The following is a 15,714-nucleotide window of genomic DNA, read 5'->3' as shown; positions in this document are numbered from 1 at the left end:
CCCTCTTATGTTAAAAACAAAATCTGTTGTTTTAAAGTAAATGTTTAGTGTTTATTCATTAAATGTAGACTCTAGAATCAGTTTGACAGAATAATCATAGACATAATGGGGCAAAATCACCTTATTTAAGGGAAAAGGGGGGGGGTAAGAAAAAAAGGTAAATTTTAAACGAAAGATATAGTTATGTTACTTAGCGAAAAAAATAATAAAGTGTCGAAAAATATATTGTTTTGGCGAAAGAGGTTGCGAAAAAAATAATTGACCCAGGGGAAACCCTGTCAGTGATAATGAACGCCATACTAATTTCCAAATGGTACAAAAGAAACTAAAATTAAAATAATACAAGACTAACAAAGGCCAGAGGCTCCAAACTTGGGACAGGCGCAAAAATGCGGCGGGGTTAAACATGTTTGTGAGATCTCAACCCTCCCCCTATACCTCTAGCCAATGTAGAAAAGTAAATACACTACTCACATTATCATTTCTTGTAAATGTATTATTTTTTTCGAAACTATGAATTTATCCGACAACAAATTAAACTTGTTTTAACGGAATGTCGTATCCCCCCTTTCAATGCCTAGAAAAAATGAATTGGCCTTTTTTTAATGCATAATCATTGATAACATACTATTGTGTGTTTATACATGTATGTACGTCACCATTAATCAGGACATGAATAGGAATTTCAGTTATGAGATTAATGGAGCGAGGCCAAAATTAGAGATAACAAAATACAGAGGTGATGAAATATAAAAAAAAAAATATTGATTTAATGTTGTTTGTTTAACGCCCAGGGGCAAATATTTCATTCAGGACGAATATAATAGAGATCAATTGACAAAATAAGAAAACGAAATTGAAATTGTAAAAAACAACAGATACAGAAATGTAGAATCTGATTCCACAAACCCACTCACACCCTCCTAAATAATTTTTATTATATTTTGTTTTCATGGTGCCCCCCTCAGACATCGATGTTCTGGATCCGCCCCTGTATTTTGTATTTGATTAAAAAATTTCGGCGCCCCCAGATGTTTTATATCCTCGTTTGAGGAGACGTATTCTAAGAGCGTCCAACTTTAATATTTTAAAAAGAAAAATCAATTGAAAAAAAACCCGAGGAAATCACAAGAATTAAAAAATGTCAAAATAGTGAGGGAATAGGACATAATCAGTGAAATTACAGATAGGATTTTTAATATTTTTAAAGATCTTAGACTGTTGAACTGAGTTGTGACACACAAATATCGTTTAGTTATACCAGCATACAACTTATATAGTGTCCATTTCAGTCCAGCTTCCATAAAACTCTGTGGGGGCAATTTTGGTGTAAATAGCATACCACTGCCAATGTATTCTATTAAGTGTGAACATACATTACGTTGGGTAAGGGTGTCCTGGGAGAGAACATTTCGCGCTGGTGATTCGGTCCTGACTGGTGCTTGTTGGTCATGATTCTGTGCTGTTGGGTTTGTTTACATTGTATCAGAACGGTAATAAAACAATCGATATGTTGCTTACTTTTTCTCTAATACATTCTTAAAAGAGGGGGGAGGCAGGACCTTTTTCAGGACGTTGGGATTGGCCATTTTTTGATTCGGGAAATCGGGATGCATACAATTTAACTCCGGGATTTCGAGAAAATTTGTGAGCGACATTCGGGATTTTCGTATTTTAAGATCGGGAAATCGGGATTTTTGCTTGTCAGGATGACAATTTTCCCTTAAATTCTTTATAAAAAAAATCACAGAATTTTACAGTGATTGAAAGATTTTCGATTCTGATTCTCGGAGCTTTTTGGTAAGATTTTGTTTGATTCTAGTAGTAATTTCGTAAAAACGTCATCCTCTTTTGGATTCCAATTCTTTATTTACAATACTCAAAGAACTTCCGGTTGCAGACGACGTATTTTGGCGGCACAAAAGAATATATATATATATATGGCCCAAGATAAATTTGAGATTACGATCATTAGTGTTATACTACAATGAATCATCGCCTACACCATTCTGCAAAGAAATGGTCAACATCTTTCTGGACGGAATAGAGAAAGATACGAAGTTCACAGATCTAGAGAATTAAAAAAAAATTCGCAGACAATTATCTAGGGTTACGATCATCTGCCTTGGAAAAGGGTATAGGAACTTAATTTCAGTAAAGTTCCTTTTTCTCTAATACACTGTTGGTAGTCTTAGTACCATTTGAGGTATGTAACAACGAATTTTCTTTGCAAAAGTCGTGCAATTTGCCAAACGAAATTGTCCTAATGACGTGCTGGTGATTATAAAAACGGTCACATAACTGTGCACATATGTCCTGGTACTGTGCAACTATGCACAAAAGTTAAAGGTTGGCAGATATTTAAGATCATTTATTTAATAGTGCAATTATTGATAACAAATATACATAGGATATATAAAGATCAATACAACACCAGATATATCTTAGAAGGGCAGAATAGAATTTGTCAGAGAATGAAGACTGAATTATCTAGATGACACACAAACAAATATATTTTTTAATTTATGCATTTTTATAACCATTTTATCCAAAAGTAAAGTCTGTTGTCAAAGGGTTTTGATGAAGAATATAGGTAGAGTTAGTGAACGACGTGTCCTACTTTTTAAGAATAATATACTTCATGAATAAAAATAAAATATGCCTAAACTTTTCACAGGACAAATCAATCAACCCAAACTCGCCTGAACGTAAAATGTGTACTCCTCTGTCTCTTAACGATACAATCATTATCCATGCGTTTTTGGCATATCAAATATTAATAAGACGCCCTAAAAAAATAATATTGCCGATGGCAGAGATGCAAAAAAAAAAATGCTTTTAAAGAGCAAAATGTTTTCTTTCCGTGTGTTTCCCCCCCCTCCAGTTGAATCTATGATTATGCATCTTAAAGATACAGAAGGATTTGGTCCTACTGAAATCGAATGTTTTGTTAAATGTATTTTGATTTTTCATTTCCTATCGTTAATTATCCATTTTTAGATGGTGACGTTCCCTTGTCACCATCTTACGGTGTTTATATATCTCAACTTGTACGATTCGCTCGCTAACAAAACCTTTGAATAGACTTATTAAGAAGGGATATAGTTACGATACTGTTGTCAGGTCATTAAAGATTGCATATTTTGGCGTTAATATTGATTCACTCATAGGGTCTTTGCATCGGAACTAAACACATTTATTCAAAAACCAGTTGTTGGCATGACACGGGTTATGTTCTTCTCATATATGTTATGATGATATGATACTAAACTCCTAACGGGAAGGATTGTGCCTGATGTTCATATGATTAAATCATAATCTTTCAGTCAGTTTAATTGAAGTCTGGAGCTGGCATGTCAGTTAACTGCTAGTAGTCTGTTGTTATTTATGTATTATTGTCATTTTGTTTATTTTCTTTGGTTACATCTTCTGACATCAGACTCGGACTTTTCTTGAACTGAATTTTAATGTGCGTATTGTTATATAGACACTAAACCTGTATGTTTACTATTCTTTAAAAACATAGATTTAAGTGGATACTATCTTTTCTGATAAGAAGATATCACCTGGTAATCAGTCTTAATGTTACTTGTATTAAAAACTAATGCAATTTCGTACTATTTCAATCAGCATGTACATATATTTAAGATAAAAGCATTTGCAAAGAGACATTACACGCAGGTGTCAATACATACCCACCAATAAGTTGTCACAAATCACGCATGTGGACGCTGGAATTAATTTATGATTATTTTAAGAAGAAAAATCAAGCTGTAATTTCCGATCTAGATAAGCAGATTCAGTAACAATAACATAATGTAAGAAAAAATTTGGGTGATCTCAACTAAGGTTGGACTGCGTGCCCCGGTGAATCCGCCACTGAAATACAGAAAGGGGAAAATTATACAACGTCCAACGTAACTAGAGCAATCACTAGTAATGTTAACAAAATTCAACCCATATCAAATAGTTTATAAAAGACATAAAATCTTACAGAACTTCTATCAAAGCATAAACAGGTATAGTTCGCTCGATGTTTCACAATATAATATGATTCTGAACTCAGAAAAAAAAGACAACCAGCGTATAGTCCAATATAACATACGGAATAAAACAAAAAAAGCAAAAACAAGCAACTATGGACTACAACAAGGCCATTCCTGCAATTTCTGTTTGTCTCCTTGATTTTTGTCTCTTCTCTATCGTTTTAAGAGATGTGAACATTGTCACCCAAAGATTTTCCGTATCAAACTAGAATCAGAAATATTTTCAACAGGAACATGCCACATACTTTATTAAGTGAGTTTTATGTACTTTTATTCATATCTGATGCTAACTATTAATGCTCGCCAAATATTCAAACCAAGTCTTACGACTCACAGATTTTTATCCGTTATAAGTTGTTTCAGTTTAGTTTATAAAAACTCCCTGACTGATAGTGAAAATAGACGTTCCCATGGCTGTTCCTTAACTCAAAGTTCCAGTGATATATAAATACTGTTGACATTTTGTAAGATCATTGCAGGTTTCTTTCTAAGGGAGATGGAAAAAGAGGGACGAAAAATACCAGAGGAGCAGTCAAACTAATAAATCAAAAATAACCTGACAACGCATGGAACCTTTCTACCACAAACATTTCAAAGAATAAACATTTGCAATTCATTTAAAAGAAAAAAAACATTTACAGCATTGCTACAAATTGTCTAATGAAAGTGCATTTCAATGCGGAAGCTGAGTACATTTAACTAAAATGATATAATTGTATTTATTTATAACATGACTTTGATTATCCATGTCGGCATGTGATACTGATAAAACCTGTAACCGATTTAAATTTAGAATAAAGTATATTGTTTGCCCATAGCCATACAAAACATTTGCGACAGAGAATTGTTCCAATGGCTGGAGAAACGTCCGCTACGGAACCATTGTTGGCCGAACTTAATCGACGAAACAGTATTGAAGATATTAGTAAAACTCTACCTAAAACAACGGGATATGGCACTACCGAAGTTAATCCTCGCTTTACAAGGAAAAGGCTGCTCATAGTTGGAAGTGTTTTGATGACCGAATTATGTGAACGTTTGACATATTATAGTGTGGTGGCCAATTTGATATTATTTTGCACCTCCACTTTAGATATATCGTCAACTGACGCAGCAAGGATAAATTTGGTATTTTCTGGTTAGTTTCAAGATGATTTGAAATAAATTTATGAAATCAAAGTACGCGTTACCAAATTTTATACAGAGCAGTTTTGAAGTGAAAATACGATCGTATTTGTCCATTTGTTATATGAACCTTAACGGATCCAGAAGAAAAATTATTTTTCTGTGAATGTCATTATTTCTATTGTAAATAGATGTGGTAGTTTGGTTGAAGAAAATTTCTTCTAATTCATGACTTTGGTAGTAAGTTTTTCGTAAACTTAATTCATTTTACGGGCAATTGGAATAGATCCATAAAATAGTATATTTTAAAGGAACATGAGAAGAATAATTGTGTCAAGTTCATTTTGTACCCAACATTTGACCATTTAAGATTACAATGGTTTAAGTGAATTATCAATTTATTACAGGTTCGGTGTTTATCATACCAATTTTTGGAGGATATATTGCAGATGCTTTTACAGGAAAGTATAACGCTATATTTGGATCTGGATTGATTTATGTAATTGGTAAGTTTGAATACTAAAAATGTCCACATCATGATCTAAATTTTTATATCATGTTATACTGGGTTTTATTTCAGATCATTATGACATAATGCACTGCAAGCTTTTCAAACTGCACCATAATGTCGAATCAAAATTATCCCTATGTAATCATATCTCCGGATATAGAATAATTTTAATTGCGATTTCTTGAAATTATGTCCTTAGAATTAAATGTTATTGCTTTAAATGATTCTATTTTAGAGGTTCAAATAAATTACAAAGAATTGAGTTACTTTTTCTTTGCTGTTTATATCATTCACGTTTAAAGGATATAAAAAAATGAAAACACCGAATTTTCAACACAACACCCACACGATATTACGATTAATTTGCCCCTTTTCGCTCTATATATCGCAACCAAATGATATTCAATTTCCTTGAGCCAAAATGAATATTTTATCATTAACAAAAATGTTCAAAGCAATGAGTAACCCAGTGGCCGATCTTTCTAAGTAGCCTGATAACACGCAGTTTGTAATTTCGAACCCCAATTAGGCAGGTGTGCTAGACTTCAATTTTAGTTAACTAAAATGCAACTTTTTCTGTAGAAGGTCTGTTGTTCTTTGCGATCACTCCGGCTTCCTCCAACAATAAAACAAACTTGCCGTAACGAAAAAGCACAATAGTTCTGAAAGTGGCGTGAAACACTAATCCATCAATGAATTCAATCCCGTTCGAAGTCGGCCTCATCTGAAAGTAAGAAGTCAACAGAAATAAAAACACAGTTGGTTCCGGTTTTCAAACACGTCACGATGAAACTTATCCATGTTTAAATTAGTATTTGTTGATGTCTTATGCAGGCTTAGTTTTATTGCCAGCCTCGGCGGTTGACTACAAGGCTTGGTTTGGAAATCATAACGACATATCTACTGTAAGTTTACTGATTACATAACACGATTAAATCAATTGCAAAATGTATAAATAAAATAATTATATCATTCAAGAATACAAAAGAAAATACCACTTGTACTTGAAATACAAAACAAAACACTTGCCGTGTTAATCAAAATAGTTTATTCAAAAGAAAAAAGAAAAAAAAACATTTACAAAAGATTACCAGGATATTTTTACGCCAGACTAGCGTTCTCACCAGAAATGCTCTAATTCAAAATTCAAAAGCCAAAAATTATTTAACTTTGTATTTAAAATTATTTATATAAGAAGAGCTTGTGTATGGTTTAATACTAAAGTATTAATATTATAGGAAACAAGAAGAGGATTTTTCATATCATCGCTTGTCCTAATTGCTATAGGGACTGGTGGTATAAAGGCTAATGTTGGACCATTTGGTGCTCAACAGGTTGAAAATCTGGGACCACAAGCTGTGCAGTCTTTTTTTAATTGGTATATTACAGCGTTTAAGAAGTTTTAAAGAAACATATACATGCTTTTCTCGAATGTATAAAATTAAGGAGATGTGATATGATGAGACTATTTGGGTATGATACAACTGATAAATTAAATTGTCAACAGAAAATGTCACGTATGTCATATTTATATTTTTAAGTCGTAGATCTATGTTGATTTCACAATTAGATCTAGATATGAAATAGCATATCATGTTATCTGTGATGTCAAGATCAATAGGTTATATCAAAGGATACTTCCTGATATAATTTTTCTCACACTCATATATCGGTGATTGTACTTATGTATATGGCCCGAGTTATTTCGTAGTGCATTTCTTATAGGTGTAATACCACCATTGATTTTTCCCTATTAGTCTTTGTTAAATTGGCACTTTTAAAAAAATTGTACAGTATTTACCTTTATTTCAACCAAAAAAATACTTTGCATGTGTAAAGTTCAATCCTTTCCAGTGATACAGTGAAAATTTCACACTACATTTCATTGCATATAAGAAAGTAACCACCGCCGGAAGTAAACAACCCATTTTTACACTGTTATTTACTGGTTACCTGCTTTGGTAACTATGTAACCTTATCGTTCCAAAATATTTTATAAGACCATCAAATAAAAAAAGAATGATGCTTTCAGACACCCAACATACATTTTTACGACTCAGAAAAATTTAAGTGCATTAAAATGCAGGGTTAATTTTCTACAACTGTCAAATTCAAGGGAATATGTTTTTAGGCCTACTTTCGTATGCAACCGGATGTGACGTAACATGATTTGATGGTATTACACATATAGAAAATAAATTCAAATTAAAAAACATCGTACCTGCTCTTTCTCAAAAAGATTTTTACAGTGTAGTGTACTACCAGTGAGACAAATTATATCAAAACTATAGAAACTTCTACCAGCTCTAACTCAAAATATTGACAATTCTGTGTTAAGGGGGTGTAAAATTCAGTTTGACAGCTTCAGACGTGATCAAATTTTACCTTTTTGAACTGGACCAAAACACTTCTTAACATAAAGATTCAGCACCCAAATTTTTTTAACATGTAATTAACACCCCCCTTCTTGATATTTCATGCATTTAATATCAGGAAATAAATTGGGAAAGTGTATCAAATAAAACATGCAAGCTATACACTGTTTACACTAGGAACTATATTCGAAAACTAAAGGACGATAACTGTGTCCTTGGACCATATACTCACTCATACTACATAGTACATAATTACCTGAGTATATTGCTTATACAAAACAGAACATATCTGAATCAATTCTGTTTACTGTTTTGTAATAAATAAGGTCGTTCGATTTTTCGTGTGAATTTTTTTCACATGTTGAAAATTCAGGGTCTTTATGTACTTTATTTGGCTTTTTTTTCATTTTTTGATTCAAGCGTCACTGATGAGTCTTTTGTAGACGAAACGCGCGTCTGGTGTATATATAGAATTTAGTCCTGGTATCTATGATTAGTTTACTTATATTAGAGAGAAGAAGTATATCTAAGAGACTTTTAAACTTATAAGTCTAAGACAAACTTACAGCAAGACAAAAACATTGACTGTACTGTACGGGTTATTTTTGTTCGTTGTGTTAAAGGCTGTACGGTGACCTATTGTTGCTTGTATCGAATAATTTGTATGCTTTCTCTTTTACAATAATACCACATCTCCTTACTCATGTTACTTTCTATATATCTCAATCTATTTAGTTTCAAACAAATAAAATGTAAATGAATACAAGTATTAAATCTAAAAAGCGCAAATGCATTTACAATAGCAATTATATTACTTTGACATGAAAGCTTAGAAGTCGATAAAAATTACACCAGACTACGGACTAGATATATTTATTATATGCTATACTTTATTACAGGTTTTATTGGTTTATAAATGTCGGTGCTATAATTGCCTACTCCGGTGTAGCAGCTGTACAACAAGACGTTGGATTTGATGTTGGTTTTCTCATACCATTAATAAGCATGATAATAGCACTTGTAATTTTCGTGCTGAATAAGTCAAAATACAATTCGTCACCTGCAGGAGGTAACAACGATCTTATTTTCCAACTACATACTCCATAAGCTGAAAAATTTAAAAGCAAAATGCATCATGTGTGGTTTTTTTTAATTCTAGCCAGTGACAAAGTAATGGCTAGTGAAACATTTAAAAAAAGATTAATAAGATAAGAAGGGAGCAATCACAGCACATTATTTAAAAACAGGCAGAAAATACTACGATCAAAAGAAAAAGTAATATTACAGTAAAAACTTAAGTTCAAGCAACACTAACAACACCAAAACAATGAATCCTTCCGCAAAGAACGCACTTCTAGGATGATCCCCTTTATAAAGTATAACTCTTTCTTAAATTGAACACAGAAAGGCTGATGGTATCATGATCTATCATGTCTTACATCAATCTTTGTTTACTGGTTACAAAATGGTGAAATTATTGGAAACACTTAAGTGTTCTGCACTTAAACATATTTAGGCGAAACTGTACTTGGCACAACATATCGGATTTTAACGTTTTTGTTGATTTTTTTCTACTTCATATTTGATATATAAGTATAATGTGTACATACCCTTTGGTGCTGTAAAACATCTTTTTTTAATCTTATTGTCTGTTCTTATAAAATTTATGACATATTCCTAAGATTTTGATCATCCTTATCACGCGAAAGTCCTCATGTAAATTTGTTTTTAAAAAGTCAGAACTTGTTTCATTATGCTCGCAGAACAGAGAAAAATATCACATAACAAATGCACCGAAAATGAGAATGTATTTCGCGTGATAAACATTCCATTTGGATGTACGTATTGTATTGATGCAGATTTATTCATGAGCATCAAACAAATAATGTGTGCATGTTATATATGTGACAATATTAATCAACACAAACAACTCTTCTAAAACAAATCTTTCATAACATTATGAATGTAATACTTTAGAAATAACATTTTGTATATAAAATTATTTTTCTTTGTTTTGCATAGACAGTGTTCTCCAGGATACCATAGGTGTATGTTGGGCTTCTAAATATAAGGGTTTCAACAACGCCAGAAACGATAATGGTGGCAAATACAGTAATGAGATGGTAGACGGCGTTATAGCTGTTCTGCGTATTCTACCCGTATTTTTATTTGTCATTATGTACTGGGCAATATATTCACAGGTAGAGCTATTTCAGACATGATTATTTCTTGAATTGAATTCGACCCAGAGTTTCATGTAAAATTTGAGTTTTTATGCGCAATTGTTCTTAACAAACTTTTGTCTTTTTTGTACAAATATATAAACACCAGACATGCGTTTCGTCTACAAAAGACTCATAAGTGTCGCTCGAATCAAAAAATGTTTAAAAGATCATATAAAGAACGAAGTTGAAGAGCATTGAGAACCAAAAGTTCCTACAAGTTTTGCCAAATACGGTTAAGGTAATTTATTCCTGAGGTAGAAAGCATTAGTATTCCAAAAATTCAAAGTTTCGTTAACAGTTAATTTATTAATATGAACACATCAATGATAACTCAAGTCAATACAGAAGTGCTGACTACTGAGCTGGTGATACCCTCGTGGAAATAAATCTCCACCAGCAGCTAAGTGTGCAAAAACCGGCGGTATACCGTTGTTTTTAATTATGAAAAAAAAGTATTTAACTTATCAACAGAACTATTAATAACTGTCATACAAGTGGGAGGGTTAGCTAGCTATAAACCCATATTTAATCCACCATTATCTTCGAGAAATGTCTGTACCAAGTTAGGGAAATGATATGGTGTTTTTTCACTTGTTCCATTGGTTGATAACATATGCTTTTGTCAGTTTAGACATACTTCACCTTCTTGAATTTACCGATGTTTATATTGGTATTTTTGTTTAATTTACATTTGTTGTTAAATTGCATTAGAAAATACAAGAAATTGACACAAAAAGCATTTGAATTTAATGAGATAAATAGATAAAAAATATCAACATCTATAAATCTATAGAATGTACGTAAAAGTGGTAAATATAGCTGATTTAGATTTTTCTATATTTCTGCTATGCATATTGTTTGCAATATATTGATGTGAGTTTATTAGATTAAACTACTGTTGCCTTAATTTTATTCTTACCTGACATAAGTAAAGCAGCAAATATAAGCAATAACACACTGTTCAATAAAGCATTTTACTGAAGAAAAAAATGTTGGCCATACTGTTATAGATCTGTTTTACAAGAAAAAGACAAATTGGAACGTATACTATTTTTCAAGTATACAAATGAAGCTTAAAGACTCTAAATAATTTAAGGAGCACAGTGAGTTATGTCCTTTCAAAGTTGGAGAGTAGAATGGTAGAGTAGACAAGAACTTAAAGTAATTTTGTTTTTCTCGGGTTATCAGATGTATATTCAATTACTGTCTTATTGTAATATGCAATTATGTAGATTGTTGTAATTTTTCTAGATGAGTACAACATTTTTCTTGCAAAGTGAGAGAATGGACATTAAAGTAGGGTCCGGTAATGTACCCGTTGCAGTGCTTAATATTTTTGACACTATCATCATAATAGTGTTAATACCTATAATGGAATCGTTTGTGTATCCATTTCTAGAGAGGATCCATAGATCACCTTCACATCTACAAAGAATGGGTGAGATAACATTATATATGTGATTATAAATTATTCTAAGCTTTTAAAAAAAATATTATCATGTGTTTGTTCTGATGTTTAGTAAATCCTTTTGGAATATCTTTATCAATACCTTTCAACGTCCTGCCATTTTTTGGCCACTTAAACTTTTTGTTAACATCACTGATGAGACTTTTGTTAACAACACGCGTGTCTGTCTTGCGTACAAAATTTTTAGCCTGAGTTTTATATAAATTCTTTGCATTTTTTCAGGAATTGGAATGATTCTTGCTGCACTGTCCGTATTTGTGGCGGGAATTTTGGAAATTTATAGAAAGAAAGATATAAGTATTATAGGCCAAACACTTGCTGGTGATACATTCAATGCGTCATCTATATCAGTTTTTGCACAAATACCACAATTTACTCTGATAGGTGCAAGTGAAGTGTTTACAAGTATATCAGGTAGTTATATTCATAGTATTTTGTCCCTTCTTGCAAATACTTGGTATATATTGATATCCCGATTATGACATTGAGTTATAATGTACAAAGCGGGGGAAAGCATTCACAGAAGGAACCTCTTACCCTATCGACGCGATAGGTAACTCTTTATTTTCCTTCAATTCCCTCAATTTGTATTGGTTTACTTGATTTGATCTTCTCGATTTATTTATAAGATTTGAACCCTTTTTAGCGTTTACATTTTTTTCTTGTGGTATATAATTGATCGAATAATGTTTATACCGTTATCCCGCAATTTTTTATTGATTTTTGTGCATCTTTCCTTTACTTGATAAAAGGTATTTGCTGACCTTATACATTTATCTGTCGAAGATGTTTCTAAACACTAGAATGATTGAAAAGTAAAATGAAAACAATACAGAACTCAAAGGAAAATTCAAAACGGAGAGTCCCTTGAATATATATAAAGACTATAATATTTATTGTTGAAAATAGTAGAAATAATGCCGCGTAAAGTAGTACTGAGTCAGACGGAAATTACCAAATGGAAATTCAAAATTAGCAGAAAAAATAAAATTGCCATGGCGAAAAACAAATGATACAGTAGATATAAAAAAGAAGATGTGTGATTGCCAATGAGGCAACTCTCCACAGGAGACCAAATGACACAGAAATTAACAACTATAGGTCACCGTACGGCCTTCAACAATGAGCAAGCCAACACCACATAGTCAGCTAAATGGAGTAGCTAGATTGTAATTGATTGAAATAACAGTATACCTATTCGATTAAATTCTCTGCAGATATTTTTTAAACAAAACTATTTTTTATGACAAAATGTATGATATTGAGCCTCCACCTACTCTACAATTTTGTTTAACTCCTCCGAAAAAAGCTTTTACAAAATGCATTGCAAGGATATAAGGAATACCCACAAATATTTGACTACTCAACAGAACAAACCAATCACCGAAGTTCGGATACATTCCTCATATTTCAAAGACTTCTTTTAAGACTTCGCAGTTTCAAGCGGAGGTATCACCTTAGCGCTGTAAATATGTTTTACTTTGTATATGTACACATGATTTAACGTTTTGCATATGTGTTTATATTAAAACATAAAATACATCAATTGATTTTAATCAACAGGGTTGGAATTCGCTTATTCTCAAGCACCAGATTTTATGCAGGGAGTATGTATGGGATTGTTTTTGGCGACCTCTGGAATTGGTGGTTATGTAGCTGAGCTGATTCTAGAAATTGTAGTTGCTTTGACAGGATCCAACCCTCCAGGTAATCGTGTATACTAAAGTTTAACGCACCAAATAATTGATTAAAACAATAATTGTGTGATCTTGTGACCAGAATAACAAAAAGGTTTTGTACTATTTCCTTGTATGCAGTAGGCAAAGCAAAAAACAAGCATTATAAACATAAATTTTCTGATGCAATTTGCTTTTAATGACAATTTTGTTTGAAATATATCATAATTTTCTGGAATCAAATTCACGGTTTACTTGTTTGTAAATAAGGATAATCGCTTGGTTGTAGAAAGGAGTAAATATCGCTTCTTTTAATTCTTTTAAATCTCTTAAAAAAAGAACTAGGGTATACCAGATGTAAGCTTGCTCCATGTTTCATTGATCTAACTCATTGTAGAGTAGAAGTAGTATAATATCTACTGCAGGTTTAATAATAAAATCATTTCCTAAAATCAGACAATTCACTTACAAGTAAACCTATGCCATATAAATCATGTCTTTTCGGTGGCCGACCCTGCAAGACTCTCATGGGTAGTTAATGTCATTACAAACCCCCCTCTTGCCTTTTCGGTATCCTTCATCTCTCGAGAGTCACATGTCTTGTTAATATCAACTTTACTCTTTTTTGAAGTTTTTATCGATTTTAATCGTTTCGAATCAACTTTCTCCTTAATATGGAAAAAAAACAAAAACTGAGAAAGCGAAACATCATATTCAATTGACAATAGAACTTTTCAATTAACTCGTCATAGATACTTGGATAAAAATTTTGTATTTGCGACGGATTGTCTTAAAATGACGCTCGAATCATAAAAAGTAAAAAAGGCCAAAAAAAGTATGAATTTGAAGAGAATTAAGGACCAAACATTTCTGAAAGTTTTGCCAAAAACAGCTAAGGTAATCTATTCCTAAGGTAGAAAAAAATTTAAGTACTAGTTTATCAAAATTTCGAAGTTTTGTAAACAGTTGATTTATATTTACGACTATAACAGTATATAGAGTGATAAACGTAAATCGTGAAAAATGTATTATTGCTTTAAAAAAGAGAGGCCAGATACCATAAAAATATTCAAATGCATAAGTCGAAGACAAACTGGTATAGCCATTTAAACACAACATTAAAAACTGGTGATGGTATCTGGTGCTTCAGAACGGTAAGCACATCTTGCTCTACTTTTGTCACCCGTCGTGCCCCTCGTAGAATTATAAAGTTTGTAACAAGTCTCATTTGGAGATGTCACATTCGAGATAAGAAAACGGAATTATTGTTACGATCAAAATAACATAATCATCGTCATATGTGACACATATATTCTGTCATAGTTAACTAACACACGAAGGCGTCCGACAAATTATCTTAGGGATACTATTAACCTTTACATTCACAAGGTTCGAAGAATACGCAATGTGAAAGGAGAAAAACATGTGTTATGCAAGATAGAATATATATGTATATACGAAGCGAACGCTTGTTCGATTGATGTCTACGTCTTAAATGTGGTTATTTTTACATTCAATTTATCATGTGATATAATTAGCATATAATGATTTTCTTCAGATTCTTGGTTTCCTGATGAAATAAATGATGGCAAGACGGAATACCTTTTCTTTTTATTAGGGATTTTAATGTTAATTGACTTTGTTTTGTTTGTCATTATTGCATACTTTTACAAATACCGAAAACTTGACAAAGTTGAGGCTAAAATTTCAGAATCAAAACAAGAAATCAATTGTGTTATCAATGAAAATGTTAAAATAACAACACCTCAACACGTGGTGGTGAAATACGACAACAAGGAGCAGAACGTAACAACAGAAATGTAAAAAACTGTTACCGTGCAACTTAAAAGAACAAAAGTTGCGTCTTTTATTGTATTGAAAGTATATTTATGTATGTGTATGAAACACGTCATTTCGTTCTTACTGTTACGTATTTGATTGTTTAGATACATTTTCATTTTAATATACAAGTGTGACATTTCTTCTTCTTCTCTTTTTTTTATCTGTTTTGCAAACAACGATCTACACTATGGAAGAGCTATCATGGAGCTATTTGTTTTTATCTTATAAATTCGTGAAATGTATTTTGACAGCGAATAACACTGGTTCATGCTTGGTGATGTGTACAATGCAAAACAAGATGAAGAGATGTTTGTTTTATTTTTTGTATGCACATAAGTCAATATGATATTACTAATATTTTTCCATTATTTGTAAGTTGTCAGGACTACAAGCCTTTTTATTGCATACTTATTATAAATAAAATATAAATTGTATATATTACCTGT

At 32.0% G+C, this 15,714-nt stretch overlaps 1 protein-coding gene across 1 annotated transcript; it reads left to right on the top strand.

The window, feature by feature from the left end:
* Positions 1-4,770: 4,770 nt before the first annotated feature.
* On the top strand, positions 4,771-15,714 carry LOC139488181 (solute carrier family 15 member 4-like). The gene is made up of 10 exons (XM_071273631.1): positions 4,771-5,184; positions 5,579-5,677; positions 6,517-6,587; positions 6,921-7,060; positions 8,957-9,126; positions 10,080-10,258; positions 11,534-11,720; positions 11,973-12,164; positions 13,314-13,457; positions 14,985-15,714. Exons 1-10 carry the CDS (start codon positions 4,899-4,901, stop codon positions 15,248-15,250), a joined length of 1,734 nt encoding a protein of 577 aa, XP_071129732.1. The 5' UTR covers positions 4,771-4,898; the 3' UTR covers positions 15,251-15,714.

The sequence above is a fragment of the Mytilus edulis genome, chromosome 9, assembly GCF_963676685.1.
Source record: "Mytilus edulis chromosome 9, xbMytEdul2.2, whole genome shotgun sequence".
NCBI classification, from domain to species: Eukaryota; Metazoa; Mollusca; class Bivalvia; order Mytilida; family Mytilidae; genus Mytilus; species Mytilus edulis.
Note: the sequence above shows the minus strand (reverse complement) of the source record. Positions and strands in the feature narration are given on the sequence as shown.

Bases quoted from the DNA above. Each gene is read 5' to 3' on its own strand.
- LOC139488181 (XM_071273631.1), top strand. From the start codon at position 4,899: ATGGCTGGAGAAACGTCCGCTACGGAACCATTGTTGGCCGAACTTAAT. The intron at 5,185-5,578 runs GTTAGTTTCAAG...AATTTATTACAG, and splicing joins GATAAATTTGGTATTTTCTG to GTTCGGTGTTTATCATACCA. The intron at 9,127-10,079 runs GTAACAACGATC...TGTTTTGCATAG, and splicing joins CAATTCGTCACCTGCAGGAG to ACAGTGTTCTCCAGGATACC.